Source organism: Trachemys scripta, chromosome 21, assembly GCF_013100865.1.
Source record: "Trachemys scripta elegans isolate TJP31775 chromosome 21, CAS_Tse_1.0, whole genome shotgun sequence".
Lineage (NCBI taxonomy): Eukaryota > Metazoa > Chordata > Testudines > Emydidae > Trachemys > Trachemys scripta.
In genome coordinates this window covers 336,882-359,506 of record NC_048318.1, presented here as the reverse complement: position 1 = coordinate 359,506, position 22,625 = coordinate 336,882, and the positions used below count along the sequence as shown (strand labels likewise).

General features: G+C 45.0%; 1 protein-coding gene across 4 annotated transcripts in view; it reads right to left on the bottom strand.

Moving 5' to 3' along the window:
- FEZ1 (fasciculation and elongation protein zeta 1) overlaps positions 1–22,625 on the bottom strand; it is a 152,224-nt gene that overhangs the window by 114,090 nt on the left and 15,509 nt on the right. For all 4 annotated transcript variants that reach the window (XM_034754586.1, XM_034754583.1, XM_034754584.1 and 1 more), the window contains exon 3: positions 9,120–9,219. In XM_034754586.1, the coding sequence (XP_034610477.1) occupies positions 9,120–9,219 (100 nt within the window). The remainder of the gene's footprint in view (positions 1–9,119; positions 9,220–22,625) is intronic.

The window sequence follows — 22,625 nt, the reverse complement described above, 5'->3', positions numbered from 1 at the left end:
GTTATTCATAATTTCTAGAAACTTGAAAGATTTGTTGGTCTTGTGATTTAAAAGAAATTCAATTATTTCTTTTTGAAGCGCACCAAAGCTCTCTAACATGCGCCCCCTAATAAACCAGCGAATATCTTTGTGCTGCAACAGGTCATTGTATTCGTCTGAAATGTCTTTAAAAAGATGATGCTTTAAAAAGATGATGTTGCAAGCTAGAAGTTGAGTGTATGTAGTTCACTAATCTCATCACAATATCTTGTGACAAAGTTCCTCCTCTATCTTAGTGGGCCCTGCACTTATTGGCACTTATTGGCGGATTTTCTTTCCTCAGAGATTCACCATGTGGGTTGGGGAACAGCCCAGAGACCTTCCCCTCTGGAAGAACCCACAGTCCAGGTCAATTGGGAGGTTTGGGGGGAACCCGGGCCCGCCCTCTACTCCGGGTTCCAGTCCAGGGCCCTGTGGACTGCAGCTGTCTATAGTGCCTCCTGTAACAGCTGCAACTCCCTGGGCTACTTCCCCATGGTCTCCTCCAAACACCTTCGTTATTCTCACCACAGGACCTTCCTCCTTGTGCTCCTCAGTCCTCCAGCAGCACGCCCTCTCACTCTCAGCTCCTTGCGCCTCTTGCTCCCAGCTCCTCACACTTGCACCACAAACTGAAGTGAGCTCCTTTTAAAACCCAGGTGCCCTGATTAGCCTGCCTTAATTGATTCTAGCAGCTTCTTCTTAATTGGCTCCAGGTGTCCTAATTAGCCTGCCTGCCTTAACTGGTTCTAGCAGGTTCCTGATTACTCTAGTACAGCCCCTGCTTTGGTCACTCAGAGAACAGAAAACTACTTATCCAGTGACCAGTATATTTGCCCTCTACCAGACTCCTGTACCCCACTGGTCTGGGTCTGTCACAATCTATTGGGTTTTTTTCAAGTCACCAGACAATTTATTGCACAGGACAGTCTGGTGAATCGTAGAATCATAAAAGATTAGGGTTGGAAGAGACCTCAGGAGGTCATCTAGTCCAATCCCCTGCTCAAAGCAGGACTGACACCAACTAAATCATCCCAGCCAGGGCTTTGTCAAGCCGGGCCTTAAAAACCTCTAAGGACAGAGATTCCACCACCTCCCTAGGTAACCCATTCCAGTGCTTCATCACCCTCGTTGCCTTCGCTGGACTCTCTCCAATTTGTCCACATCCCTTCTGTAGTGGGGGAACAAAACTGGATGCAATACTCCAGATGTGGCCTCAACAGTGCCAAACAGAGGGGAATAATCACTTCCCTCGATCTGCTGGCAATGCTCCTACTAATACAGCCCAATATGCCATTGGCCTTCTTGGCAACAACGGCAAACTGCTGACTCATATCAAGCTTCTCGTCCACTGTAATCCTCAGGTCCTTTTCTGCAGAACTGCTGCTTCGCCAGTTGGTCCCCAGCCTATAGCAGTTCATGGGATTCTTCCTTCCTAAGTGCAGGACTCTGCATTTGTCCTTGTTGAACCTCATCAAGTTTCTTTTGGCCCAATCCTCCAAGTTGTCTAGGTCACTCTGGACCCTATCCCTACCCTCCAGCATACCGACCTCTCCCCCCAGTTTAGTGTCATCTGCAAACTTGCTGAGGGTGCACTTCATCCCATCATCCAGATCATTAATAAAGATGTTGAACAAAACTGGCCCCAGGACCAACCCCTGGGGCACTCTGCTTGATACCTGCTGCCAACTAGACATCGAGCCATTGATCACTACCCGTTGAGCCTGACAATCTAGCCAGATTTCTATGCATTTTATAGTCCATTCAGCCAATCCATACTTTTTTTAACTTGCTGTAGTAACACTGCTGAATGATGTGACACTTGCTGTAGTGACACTGCTGAATGATGCAGTGTAGAATAGTTAGTGTATCCCTGCCAAACGTGAAGCAAAACCCTTCTCTTTCCCTGTCATGGAAGGCAACTCTTTCTGTAACAAGCAAGTTTACTTTCTGCAGATCTAAACCACTTTTTTCAAAAAAGCCCTTTACCTTTTCAAAAATTATCTCTCCTGTGGTGTAGGTTTCTAATGCTGATGTAAGCACAGTCTGAATGAGCTCTCCCCTGACATCTAGTGATGAGCTGGGAAAGAGGACTTCAGGATCTGATCTTGTTTGTATGGGCACACCCACCCTGCCTAGGTGCTCAGCACGATAGGGTTGCTTGCCCAAATGATCATTTTTCATAGAATCATAGAAGATTACAATTGGAAGTGACCTCAGGAGATGATCTAGTTCAACCCCCTGCTCAAAGCAGGACCAACCCCAACTAAATCATCCCAGCCAGAGCTTTTTCAAGCCGGCCTTAAAAACCTCTAAGGACGGAGATTCCACCACCTCCCTAGATAACCCATTCCAATGCTTCACCACCCTCCTAATGAAATAGTTTTTCCTAATATCCAACCTAGATATTGGGATATTTTGGCTGGTGTTGGATCCCCAGTCTCCTTGTATTGGGACAGGAGTTATAAAGGGTTGTTATCCTTGTTGTGTGAATCAATGGTAGCAGAACTGTGCTTGGTGTACCCTGATTGAGGGACTCACCCTCAACTAAACAGCACTCACTTTGGACATGGGTTCCAAAGCCCAGTGAGTTCAGAGAGGGTGGGGGACTGGCACTTGTGCCTGGTGGTGTGGGTCCTGCTTAAGGGCCCCAGACACCATTTGATTCTTCCTCTCATGTCTGTGTAATAACAAAACTGATTAAGATTCAATGGAGAATCTTGCTACACCCTGCAGAGCTGAAATCACTGATATCTAGGTCTAAGCATTAGACATGCTTTGACACAGTGTCTCTGATGCAAGAGACTGCCCAGTGTTCACCAGCAGTGAGGCTCCCCCACTAACAGCTAAAATCACTGAGAGTGGTATTAAGTGGTGGGACCTGAAGACATCTGGCCGATGGGCTGGCAGAGAAGCACGGAGCACTGATCAGACTGCAGGGTTGCTGGTGAAGAGGAGCGGCGAGCGAGTGCCCAGGCAGCTGAGCGAGTAAGGTGCCTTCTTGCCCCCCTCTTCACCCAGGATGGGAGGTGAACTCTGCAGATGCACCTCTGAACTCTAGGTCTGCACTGACCAAGGACAACAACTGTGAGTGAGGTGTAGAGAAGGGAGGGGCACGTTAAAGGAAGTTTTGGTTGCTGGACTTAAGAAACTAAAGGAAAAGGACATTGTCCAGCTTACTTGGGTGTGGGTCTTTTGCTCATAGTTTATGTTTATGAACCCTGTTTGTGGTGTTTTCTCAATTTAATGCCAGGTTACTTCCCTCCTTTCAATAAATGTTTCTTTGCTATACTCAGACTCTGGGCTTGCGAGAGGGGAAGTATTGCCTATTAGAGGTGCCCAGGGTTTGGTGTGTAATTGTCCCAGGTCACTGGGTGGGGGCTCAAGCCAGTTTTGTGTTGTATTGTTGTAAAGGAACCCCTAGATACTGAACCTGTCCCTTGTTGCTGCCAACTCTGACTGGCAGAAGGGTTAGAGTATTAAGCACAAAATTTCTTCCTTGAAAATTTCACCATCATAAAATCTAACAAACAGCAATAACTAGGCAGTGTCCTGTAAATCGCTTGAATTGTCCACTGCAAGAGTATTTTTTACATCAGAAAGCAGTACTGACAAACAATCCTTGTAAACTACCTCCATTCTTTACACTCCCATGGAATCAGACAGGGAAACTTGCTTCATACTGTTCACAATGTCATCTTTGTTTTTATCTCCAGCAAAAAGCTTCTCCCGCATTTCTAATGTGCATTCCTTCACAAGCACAGCATCCAGCAGAGGATTTTTCTTTTTAGCTAGTACCCACATTAAAATAGAAGCAGCTGCTCTTTTCCCTGGGCAGTGACTGATGTTGTGAGACTGACATTTGAAGTGTGATACAAAGACTTGCAGTTTTGTCACATCTTGCAACGCTGCCAGGAGGATAGGCCATGTTGAAATTACAGTGCTTTGATTCAAAGTGGTGCCTCACCTTGATGACCTTACAGATGGATACCATTGTTTGACATATTAAACACAAAGGTTTTGCATTTAGATGGCGTGGCATAATAAAAGCTCTCTATCCAGTTTGGGTTAAAAACTCAGTTTTCGTTGTTGACTTTGCGACATTTACTCCCAGTTGCATTCCTGTTTTGCTCCATTTCCATCTATAATGAAAAAATGGGTGGTGGCCAGGGCCAACCTTAGGGAAAATGGTGTCCTGGGTGTACTTGTATTTTGGCACCCTTTGTCATAAATCTAAAGGGAAGGGTAACAACCTTTATGTATGCAGTAACATAAAATCCTTCCTGGCCAGGGGTGCAGAATCCCTTTATCTGTAAGGGGTTAAGAGCTCAAATAACCTGGTACCTGGTTGGCACCTGACCAAAAGGACCAATAAGGAAAGAAGATACTTTCAAATCTGGGTGGGGGGGTATGACGCAGTAAGGAGTGGGGCGGATTGACCTGGGAAGGTCATCTAGTTTTACTGGGACTGTCTGCAGGTGGAGTGAGATGACTGCAGTAGAGTTTTCAGTTTTGGGCTGGCTAGGGAATCAGAGGGAACCCCAAGGCTGGGGTCTAAGATCCCTATCCTTCAGAAGGACCTGACTAAGGGGTCCTGTTTATGCCTACAAGCTCTGGTTTGGACTGTGTTCCTGTCGTCTAATAAACCTTCTGTTCTACTGTCTGGCTGAGAGTCACGGTGAATACCAGGAAGCCGGGGGTGCAGGGCCTTGTTTCCCGCAAACTCCGTGACGCGGGGGAGAGAGGTTTTGTTTGGGCTCTCTTTGTTTATTCCCTTGCTGGACAGAGAGAGAGACCAGACAGGAAAAAAAATCTCCTAAAAACATACCTGAAATGAGCATCTAAAATTACAGAAATTGTAAGGTAAGGCAAGAAAATGCGTTAGATTATCTTTTGTTTTAGCTTGTGAATTTTCCCTATGCTAAGAGTAAGTTTTATTCCTGTTTTTTGTGACTTTGAAGCTAAGCCTAGAGGGGAATCCTCTGTGTTTTAAATCTTTTTATTTACCTGGTAAAGTTACCCTCCATCCTGATTTTGCAAGTGTGATTCTTTTCCTTTTTTTTAAATAAAATTCTTCTTTTAAGAACCTGATTGATTTTCAGTGTCCTAAAACCCCAGGGGTTTGGTCTGTGCTCACTTTGTAACCAATTGGTAGGTATATTATTCTCAAGCCTCCCCAGGAAAGGGGGTGAAGAGGCTTGGGGGAATATTTTGGGGAAACAGGGACTCCAAGTGGCCCTTTTTCCTGGATTTTTGTCGAAATCACTTGGTGGTGGCAGCAATACCGTTCAAGGACAAGGAAAGGATTTGTGTCTTGGGGAAGTTTTAACCTAAGCTGGTAGAAATAAGCTTAGAGGGTCTTTCATGTGGGTCCCCATATCCGTATCCCAGAGTTCAGAGTGAAGAGAGAACCCTGACATGGTGGCAGTGCAGTGGGATCATTTTGAACCAGAAGCACAGACCTCAGGATTTTAAAAGGACACATTTTTTCTTTTGGCTGCTTGAAAACCAGGGAGGTTTTTTTTTTAAAAGGACACTTTTTTTTTTTTTAAGCTGAGAGCAGCTGGAGTTTATTTTCTTTGCCTGAGTGCAGAGTAGTTAAGTTCCTGCAAGGGAATTCACAAGCTGTTTTTTTTTTCTTTCTAGCTCTCGGGTTAGGCTAGGCCAGGAGTAGGCAACCTATGGCACTCATGCCGAAGGCGGCACGCGAGCTGATTTTCAGTGGTACTCACATTGCCCGGGTCCTGGCCACCGGTCCAGGGGGCTCTGCATTTTAATTTAATTTTAAATGAAGCTTCTTAAACATTTTAAAAACCTTATTTACTTTACATACAGCAATAGTTTAGTTATATATTATAGACTTATAGAAAGAGACCTTCTAAAAATGTTAAAATGTATTACTGGCACGCAAAACCTTAAATCAGAGTGAATAAATGAAGACTCGGCACACCACTTTTGAAAGGTTGCCGACCCCTGGGCTAGGCTAAGCGGAGGAAGGCTAGGATGAGAGAAAGTGAGGTCCAAAAGAAACTAGAATTAGCCAGATTGGAATCTGAAGAGAGGCAGAAAAAACATGAAAGACAAATGGCCTTAAAGCGCTTGGAGTTGGACACGGAGGAGAGGAAGGAGGCAAAACACTTGGAGGCAGAGGCGAAACTCTTGGTTACAGAGTTAGAGCTGAAGCACTTACATCTGGAAATGGCTAAGCTGGGTCTACCAGATAACCCTAACATTCCTTCTCCAGGTACTGCTCCCCATTCCAAAAAATTTCCCACCTATAAGGTAGGCGATGATACAGAGGCCTTCTTAGAAAATTTCAAAATGGCCTGACTTTTGTACAGCATCTATACAGACCAGTATATGGTGGAGACGAGGCCATAGCTTAGTGGATCCTTAGCAGAGGTGGCAGCTGAAATGCCTAAGGAACACATGAACAGCTACTAAACTTTTTTTTTTAAAAAGGCCAGAATTAGAATGAGGCTAACATCCAAGCATGCCCGTCGGTAGTTCAGAGCCCTAAGGTGGAAACCAGACATGGCATTTTCCCGACATGCCTACCACAGTGTAAAAAATTGGGATGCCTGGATATCAGGAGCAAGCGTTAGATCTCTGGAAGATCTGTCTTTCCTAATGCAAATGGAGCAGTTCTTAGAGGGTGTTCCTGAGGAAATAGAAAGGTACATCCTAGATGGAAAGCTCAAAACTATAATTGAAGCGGGGGAAATCGGAACCAAATGGGTGGAGGTGGTGGAAAAGAAAAAAGCTAATAGCAGTTGGAGCGGATATCAGAAGGGGAAACCCGAGACAACATCCTACCACTGGGGGCAGCCCAATCCCCACCTACATCCCAAGGAAAACCCCAAACACCTTATCATCCCACCACACCAATATCTAGCCCCAGTGACCAGTCAGCTGGACGGTGTTTTAAATGTAATGAGCTGGGGCATGTGAAGGCCAACTGCCTGAAGAATCCCCACAGATTGCAGTTCATTACACCAGAATCACACCAAAGGGGTCCCCAGGCTGAGATGCCTCCCAGATAACCTCAGAGCGAAGGGAAACTGTGAGTGTGGGTGGGAAGAAGGTTACTGCATGGAGGGACACTGGAGCACAGGTGTCAGCTATCCACCAATCCTTAGTGGACCCCAAATCCATCAACCCAGAGGCCCAAGTAACGATTCAACCCTTCATGTCAAACTCTTTAATCTTGCCTACAGTCAAGTTGCCTGTCCAGTACAAGGGCTGGTCAGGAATGTGGACTTTTGCAGTCTATGAGGATTATCCCATTCCCATGCTGCTGGGGTAAGACTTGGCCAACCATGTGAAGCAAGCCAAGAGGGTGGGAATGGTCACCCGCAGCCAGGCTAAGCAAGCCTTCACACCTATCCCTGTTACTGAGCCTACCAGGGTCCCATCTGTGTTACCAGAGCCCCAAACTGAGGTGGTGGAATCGGATTCCCTGCCAATGACTGCAACAGCCGTAGTGGATCCAGTCCCAGAGACCCAAACAGAACCAGTCCCAGAACTGGAATGGGCGGAGCAACCAGCACCAGAACCATTGCCAGCACTGAATCCAGCGCTTGCAACCCTGTCTACAACTCCAATGCCAAAGGGCACCACCGAGCCTGCTCTGGCAGCAGCAAATAAACCTATGCAAGAGGCTCACCGGAGCCTGAAATACAACATAGTGCACCAGTGGAGAGTGGTTCACAGTCAACGGAAACAGCCCCATCACCTACATCGCTTCCAGAGGGACCAACCCAAAGTCCACAATCCAATGAGGGACTGATGTCTCCAGCATCAAGGGAACAGTTTCAGGCTGAGCAGGAAGCAGATAAAAGCCTCCAGGGAGCTTGGACGGTGGCATGGAGCAACCCACCACCTCTCAGCTCTTCTAATGGATCCCGGTTTGTTGTAGAAAGAGAACTTTTATACAAGGTGGTCACCAGGAACACTGGCATCCTCAAAGACAGTAGGTAGTTCCAACTAAGTACCAGGTAAAGCTCTTGAGCTTAACCCCCGATCATCCTAGTGGCCATGCTGGGGTGAACAGGACCAAAGACCTTTTGGGGAGGTCATTCCACTGGGAGGGAATGGGCAAGGATGTTTCTACCTATGTCCGGTCTTGTGAGGTGTGCCAACAAGTGGGAAAACCCCAAGACCAGGTCAAAGCCCCTCTCCAGCCACTCCCCATAATTGAGGTCCCATTTCAGGAAGTAGCTGTGGATATTCTGGGTCCTTTTCTGAAAAAGACACCCAGAGGAAAGCAGTACATACTGACTTTCATGGATTTTGCCACCCGATGTCCGGAAGCAGTAGCTCTAAGCAACACCAGGGCTAAAAGCATGTGCCAAGCATTAACAGACATTTTTGCCAGGGTAGGTTGACCCTCCGACATCCTTATGGATTTGGGAACTAATTTCCTGGCAGGGACCATAAAAAGCCTGTGAATCTAAACTTTGGAATTTTTCTTTCTGTGGACATTTTTGATACTTTAACTTTTTGTTCTAATTCCGAACAGAAACAAATTCTGAAATGTCGAAATTCACCACGGAATAAAAATCGCATTTTTGACCAGCTCTAGAAACAAGAGCACTACAGCAACCCTGACACCTCTGAAGCACTGGGCCAGCTGAGCTCTCTGAAGTGCTCTGTGAGGTGCTGTATACATTAGCAATCACTAGCTGCATTGTTCGGTAGGCTGGCAAGTCTGTGCTCTACATTGTTCTAACTGTGTCATGGCGGAAGGTGGTACAAACATCCTCAATGTCACTCTCAAGCAAACAACAGCCTAGCTGACAAAAAAACCCATTACATACATATGAGGCTGTTTCATTTATAGTTCTACATTACACATGCTTTTCAATTATCAAGGGATGGTGACCTAAATTCATGCAGTTTGGGAGAGATCTGTTCCAATCTCTGACCGGCACTCTATTCTCATATTCTATTATTCCTATTTCTCAGAATGGCAACTGAACATCAGATCATTTTATGCATTTACAGTCTTCCTTTATCAAACTGCAAATGGTGTCTCAGAACCTGGTAGGGTGGTGTTTTTTTTTTTACAAGTAATGCAAAAAATAGAGTCTGGGAAGTACCTCTGAGTCAGAAATATTGCCATTCAACACCTCGATATCGGGGTCCCTCCAATCCTCAGTGATCGATGAGATGTAATTTTCCGTTAAAGCATCCCAAACCCTGAAAGTAGAAAAACGTGTTAATATATGTCAGGTGGGGCCAACCCTGCCTAAAAGAAAGAAGGGCTCACCTCAAGAAAGAATTCTCTCAGCATGCTCTGTTCAAAACAGCCCTGAAACAACATTCATAGAGTCATAGATTTTAAAGCCAGGAAGGACAATTATGATCATTTAGTCTGACTGCCTGCATAACCCAGGCCAGAGAACCTCAGCCAATAAATTCTGCATCAAACCCATAACTTCTGTTTGAGCTATAGCATATTTTTGAACGATATCCATTCTTGATTTGAAAACTTCAGGGACTGAGAAACCAATTGCTGATTATCCTCGCTGTTTAAAAAAAAAGTGTCTTATTTCTAGTCTGAATTTGTCTAGCTTCCACTTCCAACCATTGGACTTTTGTCTGCTAGTTTAAGGAGCCCTCTGCTCTCAGAAATCTCTTTCCCCTGTAGGTACTTGTAGACTGTGATCAAGTCACCTCTTAACCTTCTCTTGTATAGACTCAATAGATTGATGTTCTTTAGTCTTCTACTACAACACAGGGTTTCCAGACCTCAGATTATTCTTATAGCTCTTTTCTGAACCCTTTCCAATTTTTCAACATTCAAGAGACAAGACCATGAAGGAAATGGAAATACCAGTGCACCAGCTACTACATTATGTGTGACTGAATGACCAAAGCAGCAGCAAAATCAGCTCCTTCATAACAAGGATTTACCAGCCAAGCTCAACATGATAAGCTGCAGCAATTCATGCAATCTCTGACTCCATCCCCTCTAGATGCAGCCAAAAATCAGCTACTAACAAGAGGATTTTTAAGTATTAAGAGTTTTGCAGCACAGGTGAAACTATTAGAGAGCTCTCTTTAGTCAAACGGACCGGTAGTCACAGTCTGCTCAAAAAGGAATGAGGGGGGAAAAATAGCACTTTAGACCAAACAAAATGGCTGCAGCCAGACACCAGGTCCAAGGCACTGACGCAACAGAATCAACAACTACCACTACCACCATGATGGCCACAGGGATAGTAGAAATAATTGATGAAAATATGATGATTGTGATAGGGAAAAAATGGGAAACAGGCAGTGTGTTTCTCACTGCAAGGTATTCTGGATGGCCAGCAACAATGACACATGGACTGAACTTCAAGGGGAGCTGAGATAGGGAATGACTGTGGCTCACCCCAACCCCCAGACAGTTCTTTGAATTCTGGCTTTCCTCCTTGCTGTCTACTTTTGCAAACAAATGTAAATTGAAAACACAGTAGGCCACCCGCCTCCAGCAGATAATGATTGACCATGCTCTATTGTAATTAGACTGCCTAACTATAAGAATAGACAAGCAATGTCAACGGGTAATTTAAGAAGAAAGAGGACGGTGTCTTTTGCCTGTGTCTTGTCTGGAGATCTAGCTTTATATGTGCTGTATGCATAAAATGCAAGAGGCTCACTGAGACATGAGAACATGCACAGCATAGTTAGAACCTTCAGAAAATTAATGGGGAAGTGTTTAACGAGTATTACTGGGCATGTATAAATGGTGATTTTCTGAGATTTATAACTCAGACAAAACTGGACATATTTTTAGGAGCGCAACACCTTTGACCTATGAACTGACCCTTGCCAAATTTCAAACATCTGTTAAAAACAATGGAGACAAGAGAGCTGTTCATGGAAATGGTTGGGAAAATATTTAACACTGACAAAACAACTTATTCTTCAATAATCTTGTTCTCAGAAACAACTGAATCATTTTTTGCTGAAACTTAAAAAAAAAATCAATCTTGGCACAGATCCAGAGTAGAAATTTTCAGCCTGAATCATTAAAGTTTGGCAAAGTTATAAGTAAATGAAAACAGAGTTTTCAACAAAGAGTGCTAGACAACTTTATCTACTGCTGTTGCTACTGTTCTACCAATAATAATACCCAGAGGTAAATAGTGGTGTGCTGTGACCAGTGTTCAATATATTTATAAATGATCTGGAAAAGGGGGTAAACAGTGAGGTGACAAAGTTTGCAGACAATACAAAATTACTCAGGATAATTAAATCCAAAACAGACTGTGAAGAGTTACAAAGGGATCTCACAAAACTGGATGATTGGGCAACAAAATGGCAGATTAAATTCAATGTTGATAAATGCAAAGTAATGCACATTGGAAAACATAATCCCAACTATCTATACAAAATTAAGGGATCTAAATTAGCTGTTACCACTCCAGAAAAGATCTTGGAGTCATTGTGGATAGTTCTTTGAAAACATCTCCTCACTGTGCAGCGGCAGTCAAAAAAGCTAACAGAATGTTATGACCTGTTAGGAAATGGATAGATAAGTCAGAAAATATCATAATGTCACTAGATATGTCCATGGTACATCCACACCTTTAATACTGTAGGCAGTTCTGGTTGCCCCATCTCAAAAAAGATATACTAGAATTGGAAAAGGTACAGAGAAGGGCAACAAAAATGATTAAGGACATGGAACAACTTCCATATGAAGAAAGATTAAAAAGGCCAGAACTTTTCATCTTGAAAAAGAGATGAATAAGATGAATATGAAAAATATCATATACCCGTATGATAGAGGTCTATAAAATCATGAATGATGTGGAGAAAGTGAATAAAGAAGTGTTATTTACTCCTTCACATAACACAAGAATGAGGGGTCACCCAATGAAATTAACAGGCAGAGATTTAAAAGAAGCAAAAGGAAGTACTTCTTCACACAACACACAGTCAACCTGTGGAACTCATTGCCAGGAGATGTTGTGAAGGTCAAAATGATAATAGAGTTCAAAAAAGAATTACATAAGTTCATGGAGGACAGGGCCATCAATGGCTATTAGCCAAGATCATCGGGAACACAACCCCATGCTCTGGGTGTCCCTAGCCTGTGACTGCCAGAAACAGGAGTGGACAACAGGGTATGGATCACTTGATGATCTGGAGGATGGCATGGATTGCACCCTCAGCAAGATTGCAGATGACACTAAACTGGGAGGAGTGGTAGATACACTGGAGGGTAAGGATAGGATACAGAGGGACCTAGACAAATTAGAGGATTGGGCCAAAAGAAAACTGATGAGGTTCAACAAGGACAAGTGCAGAGTCCTGCCCTTAGGATGAAAGAATCCCATGCACTGCTACAGACTAGGGATCGAGTGGCTAGGCAGCAGTTCTGCAGAGAAGGACCGAGGAGTTACAGTGGACGAAAAGCTGGATATGAGTCAACAGTGTGCCCTTGTTGCCAAGAAGGCTAACAGCATTTTGGGCTGTATAAGTAGGAGCATTGCCAGCAGATAGAGGGATGTGATCATTCCCCTCCATTCGGCATTGGTGAGGCCTCATCTGGAGTACTGTGTCCAGTTTTGGGCCCCACACTACAAGAAGGATGTGGAAAAATTGGAAAGAGTCCAGTGGAGGGCAACAAAAATGATTAGGGGGTTGGAGCACATGACTTATGAGGAGAGGCTGAGGGAACTGGGATTGTTTAGTCTGCAGAAGAGAAGAATGAGGGGGGATTTGATAGCTGCTTTCAACTACCTGAAAGGGGGTTCCAAAGAGGATGGGTCTAGACTGTTCTCAGTGGTAGCAGATGACAGAACAAGGAGTAATGGTCTCAAGCTGCAGTGGGGGTGGTTTAGGTTGGATATTAGGAAAAACTTTTTCACTAGGAGGGTGGTGAAACACTGAAATGGGTTACCTAGGGAGGTGGTGGAATCTCCATCCTTAGAGGTTTTTAAGATCAGGCTTGACAAAGCCCTGGCTGGGATGATTTAGTTGGCGTTGATCCTACTTTGAGCTGGGGGTTGGACTAGATGACCTCCTGAGGTCCCTTCCAACCCTGATATTCTATGATTCTATGATGACTGCCTGTTCTGTTCATTCCCTCTGAAGCACCTGGCATTGGCCACTGTCAGAATACAGGATAATAGGCTAGATGGACCACTGGTCTGATGTTCTTATATAAGAGAACTGAAACAAATAGAAGGGAATATGTCTCTGAATTTCTAGCCAGTCTAAACACTCCTCTGCCTGTATTCTCTGTTATGTTCAAAGAAATCATTTTGGTTAAGCAGCCCTACACGGAGAGGCTACTGAGCACTGTTCAGATGAAGGACGTGAACCTGGGAAGAGCCCTGGACAAGGCATTAGACTAGGATAGGGAGTTAGGCTCCCAATGTCAAAGCACTGATCTTCCTTGAGTGCTGGCCACCCAGCTGCTCAGGACACTCCCACTGAATTGCAGCCTTAGGGCTGCTCAACATTAGAAGTTCAGTTGATCCAGCTATGTCATTCAGGTTTATGAAAAATTCACACCTGTGAGAGATGTAGGGAAGCTAACATAAGCCCCAGTGTAGACAGCACTAGGTTGATGGACGCATTCTTCTGTCGACCTAGCTACTGCCTCTCAGGGAGGTGGATTTAGGACAGCAATGGAAGAACCCTTTCTGTCACTGTGGTAAGTGTCTACACTGAAGCACAACAGCTGTACAATGGCAATGTTGCAGCTGTGCAGTGGAAGCATTTCTAGTGGAGACAAGTGCTGGGTCAGTCAAAGAATTCTCTACAATCTCACAGAGCCGTTTGCTAACTTGCAACATGTGAGCTGAAGGACTCAGTCCATGATACAGATGACAGCGGGGTTCACTAAAACCCAGAGAACATCAGCAAAACAGAGGGGGTCATGTTTCTCTTGCTTGGGGATGTTGCATTGATTGAAACCATGTTTCTTCAATAAGCTGCACTGTAGTACCTATGGTAAATGGAACCATGACACCTTGACTGATCATTCTCCACAGCAGTGTAGAGGAGAAAACCACAAAGGGAAGTCACTAAGTCCTACTAATACAAGTATGAGCCACAGGACTAGTTATTCAACTATGCAAGAACTAGGGCTGCAGCCAGGCTTTGCAGAGCCCTTTGGTGACATGTTTCCTCTTACCACACTCCAGTGGTGACATCAGCACTGCATTTTCACTCTTCTACCATTTTTCTTCTTATCCCCATGGCCTCAGGATGGCTTCCCCTCATCTATTCCCATTTTCCTTCCATCCCCTTTGTGTCACTCATTTTTGCCCCTTCTGTTTTTACCATAGCGCCCTGCCCCACCTCGCCCCCCAAGAGGCAGCTGCAGTCTAAGGTCCTCTCATGCAGTTCAAGAAGTTCCAATGGAGATGTCACAGTCCATGCACATTATTGGGTCCGATCACACCTGCCCTTTTAGGGGGGAAGTCCACAGAACCAGTGTCAAAACGGCAACTGAAATTTTTTAAAAATAGGAGCCTACAGTCAGGTGCCTGAATATGCTTTTTAAGGTATTGACCGCTGCCTCTCACATGAGTTGCCTCCTTTCATAGATCTACATGGAGTGGGAATAAACAGGACACAAATGCTCCAGTAATAATACTACTTACTCTTATATAGCACTTTTCATCAGTAAATCTCAACGTGCTTTACAAGGAGGTCAGTGTTATTATCTCTCTGTTACAAATAGGGAAACGGAGGCACAGTGAAGTGACTTGCCCAAAGTCACCCAACAGTACAGTCAAGAATTTAATTTAGGATTCCTGAGTCCCAGTCCAGTGCCCTATCCACTAGACAACACTGCCTCTCCCAGTACCACTACTCAACATTTTTATTTTTTTTTGCTAAAACATGGGAGTTTAAGAATTTTTGGACCCATAAAGCCAGCACGAACCCATGATTGGAAGTGAATCTGTGTCTAGTCACCATGCCACCAGGTATATTTCCTAAATGGGAAGATATGATGAAGTTTCTAAAATTTGGCCTGTCCCAAGTAGAGCTGGGTGCAATGTTTTCAGCAAATACTTTATTCACTGAAAAATACAGTTTTGGATGTCCCAAAACTGTTCACAAATTTGTGTCGTGTTCATAGAATAGTTTTGACTGAACCAAAAGAATTCAATTGTTTTGGTAATGTCAAAACAAAATGTTCTGTTTTGATCTGACTTGAACATTTTATTTTCAATTTCAGATATTTTGAGAAAAGCAAGGAGGACTATGTTTGCAAAAAGCCACAGGTGAGGACCTCCTTTATACTAATGCTCTGTTATTCTGCTGAGGTGTGAAAGACAAAGGTTCAATGCCCCCCCTCTGCCTGATGGGAAAACCAGAATTTACTATAGTATAGGATTGCCCTAGCCACTGGGGTATTCTCATACCTGGTTTTCTCAGTCTTTCCAGCTGAAACTCTTCCACTGTGTATAAAATAATTAAAAATTCAATGGAGCAGTGACTTGATCTTGGGGCTCCCCCCTCTCCAGTGGGCACCCTAACTAGTAGGGCATGGTGGAGTCATTCTTGCAGTGTCATTTATACTAGCTATTAACTGGCATTCTTCATGACAATGAAAAGTATTTGGGCAAGCAGCTAAAAGCAAAAATGACTCTATAGCAGGGGTCAGCCACCTTTCAGAAGTGGTGTGCCGAGTCTTCATTTATTCTCTAATTTAAGGTTCCGCGTGCCAGTAATATATTTTAACGTTTTTAGAAGGTCTCTTTCTATATGTCTATAATCTATAACTAAACTATTGTTGTTTGCAAAGTAAATAAGGTTTTTAAAATGTTTATGAAGCTTCATTTAAAATTCAATTACAATGCAGAGCCCCCCGGACCGGTTGCCAGGACCTGGGCAGTGTGAGTGCCACTGAAAATCAGCTCGCATGCCGCCTTTGGCACACGTGCAATAGGTTGCCTACCCCTGCTATATAGCCTGATGGTTTGGACGCTAGGCTGTAGGTGGCCAAAGTTAAAAGCTGTTTCTGTGAGAAAGGTTAATGGTGCATAGGTAGTGCACCTGCAATGATAAGGTGCTTCTGGAGGCTTTGAGGTCTACTTATTGCTATTAAATATTTATAGCACAGTAGAACCAAGAGGCACCAATCAGGGCTCCACTGTGCTAAGAGATGTAAAGACAGTTACTGTTCTGTGGTTCGCTGTAGAAGTGCTATCTTGACTCTGAACTACTGGGTTTCTAACATGTTTTTAACTCTAATACTCTTGAAAGGCAACACAGACTAAAACACTGATGTGTGTAATGGACCCACAGGGTACAACGTGAACTGTGGGAAAACTGTGCCCCCTTATCTCTCCAGCCTGGGCTTTCTCTCACAATGTTATGCTGGTGACAAGCCACAAACTCCTCCAGGTGCTTGCACTCACACAGCCTTTACCATACAGAGACAAATCCAGTGAAGTTGCATGAATGCTCTCCAAGCCACTCATGAACTGTACACAGGGAGATGCCAGCATATTTCCCCCAGACTCAATCATGTACCCCAGAAATATCCTGTCTTACACTCCTCAAGACCTCGTGAACAGTACAAGCTCACTAATTAGTTTGCCACTTCGTCAAAAGATAGTGGACATGTACCAGCTTTTGTAATCTGCCCAAATTCCCCAAGCACTTTAGACAAAACTCACTGGTTAAAATAAAACATTAAAATAAGATTATTAACAAAAGGAAGATAGATTTTAAATTATTATAAGTGTTAGGCATAGAGGTCAGAGATCATTATATAAGAAATAATAAATAAAATTGCAGTCTAAATCCTGAAATTTATCAGACTAAGCAAGATTTGCATCAAACAGTTTTTCTCACCCTACTAGATGCTACAAGCATCTCACAGTTCTTAATATATAGGCTGAATTTCCCTCTCAACCTAGGACCAGTCTCCTCAGGCCAAAGTCTTTGTCTTCCCAGTGTTCTTGTTGCCTTCAGAGTAGGCGAGGGAGGAAAGATGTGGTCTCATGATGCCACTGTCCCTTATTTTATATTCTCAGTTCATGTCCTAGGAAAGATACTGGCCCAGACATGTCCTGGTGGAACTTGCTGAGTCACAGAGTTGAGCAATCCCCAGGGTGTGATGCTTGCACAGCTGTCTCCTATTGAATTATAAATCTCTTATTTACAATTCCCCAGCTGGTCAGTGGTCGTTTATCACCTGCCTGGGTGTGGGTCACAACCCTTGTTGCCACGGGAGAGCCAGCAGTGGGCGTCTCCCAGACTCACAACATATTTCAATAACAACCATACAGCAAAATCTCATAACTTCATGCACAATAACGATATACATATTTTGACAGAATAATGAATTTCAGCAGGTCATGATCATTCATATGATACCTTACATGGCATACTTTGTATGACATATCACAACTATATACAAACGATGACTATGAGGGTTACAAGGTGCTATTTTGAGGTACAGTGCATCACAGTGTGCATGTACCTTTGCATCGGCTTAGCAACATTTTCAGTGTGGAAAATTCCTTAATTTTTTTAAGATCCTAATATACAACTGGGCAGTGCAAGGGGTTTGTGGAGCATTCTTTAGCACATTTCACAAGAGTCACAGGAGGAAAGCCCCTTGCACTTCCACCACATCCCATCAAGATCTATCCAGGTCTTGGAGACTGACCCACTGACCAAACTGGGGATGAGGGACAATAAAATGATCCCAGGAAAACTCCGCACAAGAACCTCACATTTTCCTCTCTCCTCTTCTGTGGATTTTAACATATGAGGGCAAGATCTGCACATTAACTTTTTCTGTAACTGGAGCTCATTTCTGAAGCCTCATTAGCGGGGTTTTGTTTGTTTTTACATATGTAATTATTTTGATAACACACACAGAAATTGTGAGCTGTTTTTCCTGTTGAACCCAGATGGAGGCTGCCTGGCAAACCATGAAGCCGGTAGCGCTCGGGCTTCGGGCAGCCCCCATGCCTCCAGAACCTGCACCCCCGGCCGGGCACTTCCCCTCCTGGGCTCCAGCTGCTGTGCTCCTCCCCTGACTCTTCGGCTCTGTTTAAAGCCGAGCTACCCGAGCGCTACCGGCTTCGGGCAGCTCCCTTGCCTCCGGACCCTGAGCTGCCGGCCGGGCACTTCCCCTCCCGGGCTCCGGCGGCGCAGAGTCCAGAGGCACGGGGGCTGCCTGAAGCCGGTAGCGCTCGGGTAGCTTGGCTTTAAACAGAGCCGAAGAGTCAGGGGAGGAGCACAGCAGCCGGAGCCCGGGAGCCCGGAGCCCGGGAGCCCAGAGCCCCGTCCTAACTCCCCCTCCTCCCTCCCAGCCACACGAAAAGGGCGCTACCGGCTTCATGGTTTGCCAGGCAGCCTCCAGACCCTGCACCCCTGGCTGGGCACTTCCCTTCCCAGGCTCCAGCTGCACTGGGGAAGTGCTGGCCGGGGGCGCAGGGTCTGGGGGCTGCCCAGCAAACCGTGAAGCCGGTAGCGCTTGGGCAGCCCTTTTCGTGTGGCTGGGAGGGAGGAGGGGAAGTTAGGACGGGGACTTTGGGGAAGGGGTGGGGAATGAGCGGAGTTGGGGCAGGGCCGGGGGTGGGAAAGGGGCAGGGCCAGGGCCCGTGGAGTGTCCTCTTTTTTTATTTTTTAAATATGGTAACCCTACTTTGGAGTGTTTGTGTTTTTGAAAAACTAGCTGTGTTCTTGCCAAGTTCATGTTCTGGACACCGAACCTGGAGGTAGGCATGTTTTGTAACAGGGCCTAATTCTTGCCCAGAGCCTAACTTCTGCTAACTTTACTTTAATACTTCATGGTGAGAGGAAATTGAGCTCTCGTGTACTTTGTTATACAGTAGAGGAAGGATAAGGGAAAGAAATTAACAACAGAGCTTATGCAGCTATGCAGTGGGAACCTGGAGGGAAACTTTGTTAAAGTACACCAGGATATCCTGGGAATTAGGGTGACCAGATGTCCCGATTTTATAGAGATAGTCCTGATTTTTGGGTCTTTTTCTTATATAGGCTCCTATTACCCCCACCCCCGTCCCGATTTTTCACACTTGCTGTCTGGTCACCCTACTGGGAATCCTCCAAAGAGAGCTCTAGGAAATTTTCCTGCAGATATTCTGCAATCCTCTGCCAAAGGTTCCTTGGCAAAACTAACTTGTTTCTCCCCACACTGGAGGAAGTTTTGCTGCACCCAACCGGCAATTATTTCTGCAGCAACCAAAGCAGCACACAGGCGAGGAGTACACGGAGACAGTCTGAAGCCACACGCATGCAAGAGATGCATCCTGGTTACCCTCAGGAGTGAGATATCGGGGTTTGATTACGCCGCCTATGGATAAGGGTACCACTATTCAGAATATTTCCACTAGGACGTTGTAGGAACCCCCTTCTCAGACCACCCAGGTCCTTTGTTCCTTCTTGCCCATTCCCCCCTTGCCACCCCCCACTGAACTCACCCTATTTCAGACTCATGCCAAGCTGTATGCTAGCCAAGGGACAGTGAGATAGATGTGTGTGTAAATTTTATGATTCACGGCTGTGAGTGCAACACTGTATCAGTTCATTGTTTCTTTGGCTTCTGAAGATGTGCCCTTGAGGACCCCACTTAGAATATCAGGGTTGGAAGGGACCTCAGGAGGTCATCTAGTCCAACCGCCTGCTCAAAGCAGGACCAATCCCCAACTAAATCATCCCAGCCAGGGCTTTGTCAAGCCTGACCTTAAAAACCTCTAAGGAAGGAGATTCCACCACCTCCCTAGGTAACCCAGTCCACAGCTTCACCACCCTCCTAGTGAAAAAGTTTTTCCTAATATCCAAACCAAACCTCCCCCACTGCAACTTGAGACCATTACTCTTTGTTCTATCATCTGGTACCACTGAGAACAGTCTAAATCCATCCTCTTTGGAGCCCCCTTTCAGGTAGTTGAAAGCAGCTATCAAATCCCCCCTCATTCTTCTCTTCTGCACACTAAATAATCCAGTTCCCTCAGCCTCTCCTCATATGTCACGTGCTCTGACCCCTAATCATTTTTGTTGCCCTCCACTGGACTCTTTCCAATTTTTCCACATCCTTCTTGAAGTGTGGGGCCCAAAACTGGACACAGCACCACAGCAGCAGAGTACCTCCATCAGATAAGACAGCAAACCAGGAAGATTAAGGAGGATATCTTTTGTGAAGTGCTGCAGTCAACAGCTACAGCAGATAGTGAAACAAGAGCATGGAGGGAGACAATTAATGAAAATATCAGGCTGGATAGCCTGGAAAGGAGAGAGGGGCAGGAGTGGATGATTAAGCTACTGGAGGACCAGACAGAAATGCTCAAGTCCCTCATTATGCTTCAGTCAGAGCACATCCATGCACGAGTCCCCCCGCAGTCAGAACTCCATTCCATGCTTTCCCCAAACTCCCTCACCACATTTGGTGCATGTTCCTGATCCCTCTCAGTACCCTTGCACTCAACCCCCAGGGGCTGGTTTCACAGTGAAAGCTGGAATTACACTCAGCTCGGAGAGCCATAACCGAGAGACTATTCCTCGTTTCCATGTCCCCTATTTGACAAATAGTTTGGTTTTTGTCCTGTTATTAAACTTTATTTTTGATACAAATTTACTCTTTATTTGGATCATATGCACATTAGTTGGTGCTAACATTCAAACACGATGGCTATTGGAAGGAATATTTGCACAGTACAAGTAACGCTCAGGAATCAAGCATTACAGGGTTCATACAGAGCAGCAAGTAAACATTCCCTGGCTGAATACCTCACATAAAGACACATTGCTAGAAATCATGGTCAAAATACTCCTTCAAAGCCTCCCTGATTTGAATGGCATCCTGTTGTGCCCCTCTAATTGACCTGGTATCTGGCTGCTCAAAATCCGCAGCCAGCTGATCAACCTCGCACTCCACCCTGGGGGAAACTTCCCCCCTTCTCTTCACAACTATTACGCATTGTACAGCAGGCTGCAATGACTGTCAGAATATTTCCCTTGTTGAGGTCTAACCTGCCAAAAAGGCAGCACCAGCAACCTTTTAATCTGCCAAAAGATACGTTCAGTGGTCATTTGGCACCTGCCAAGCCTGTAGTTGAAGTGCTTCCTTGCTGCTGTCTAGGTTCCTGGTGTAAGGCTTCATGAGCCATGAGCGCAAAGAGTACACAGGGTCTCCCAGGATCACTATGGGCATTTCCACATCCCCCATCAGAATCTTCTGGTCTGGAAAGAAAGTCCCAGCATGCAGTTTTCTATACAGTCCAGTGTTCCTAAAGATGCGTGCATCTGCACCTTCCCTGACCACCCTACATTGATGTCAGTGAAATGGCCCTGGTGATCCACTAGCTCCTGCAAGACCATGGACAAGTAGCCCTTTCAGTTAATGTACTCTGTCTCAGGATGGTCTGGGGCCCAAATTGGGATGTGTTCCATCTATTGCTGCAGTTAGGGAATCCCATTGCCTTGAAGCCATCAAAGATTTCCTGCACATTACCAAGAGTCACAGTCCTTTGTAGCAGGAGGTGATTAATGGCCCTGCAGACTTGCATCACCGCAACCCCCACAGTGGATTTTCCAACACCAAACTGATTCGCAATTGACTGGTAGCAGTCTAGAGTTGCCAGCTTCCACATAGCTGCCCACACTAGTGGCGATCACTCTCATTCTGGTGTCCTTATGCCGCAGTGCCAGGACGAGCTCTGCACACCGTTCCAGGAGGGTGGATTTGCACATCCGAAAGTTCTACAGCCACTGCTTGTCATCCCATACATGCATCACAATGAGATTCCACCACTCAGTGCTTGTTTCCTGAGCCCAGTACCAATGGTCCACCATGTTCAGCTGCTCCATGAAGGCCAGCAGCAATATGGAATTATTTCTTTCCATGACACACAGGAGGGCAGGCACCACTGATTCACTTACTGTTTCACAGCTCATGAAATACTGCTGAACCAGCCGCGTTGTGGTCATAACGCTCAGCAGTTCAGGATCCATGCTTTCAGACAGAGATGGTGGGCACACAGTTTACAAGGGCTGTTAAAAATGGCATGAAACGAAGTCAGAAGCCCATGGAATGATGGGATGGAAATAACTGCATCATGGGATGGTGAGCAAACTCCCATGATGCATCGCAATCCGTTCCCAGATCTCCCAGGATCAGAGGGTGGCAAGTTGCAGTGGGATAGCTTCCCACGATACAACTCTCTAACTGTCAATGCAAGAGCACCAACTGTGGACGTGATCTGCCAATGCAAGGAGCATTGTGTGGATGTGCACAATCGACGTAATTAAAGCAGCTTATGATCATCGATGTAACTTAAGTCGACTAAACACGGTAGTGTAAAAATAGCCTTAGTCTTAATGGTGAGCTAGAAGCCTTGTGATTATCTCTTTGTGAGTACAGACATTAATGTTTTGTTTTGAAAAAATAAAATTGTAAAATGGCCTTTTTCCAAAGAAAAAAATATTTTGCCAAAAACTATTCACTTATTCAATTGTTTTAATTTTTCACAGACATTTTCATGACTTCTTTATCCATTGTTTTTAATCAAAAAAATCATCAAAACCATCATCAAAATGGTTCAGATGCTTTTGTTTACTGAAAACAAGTGTCAAGAATCATTTCCATAATGTTTTTGACCAAA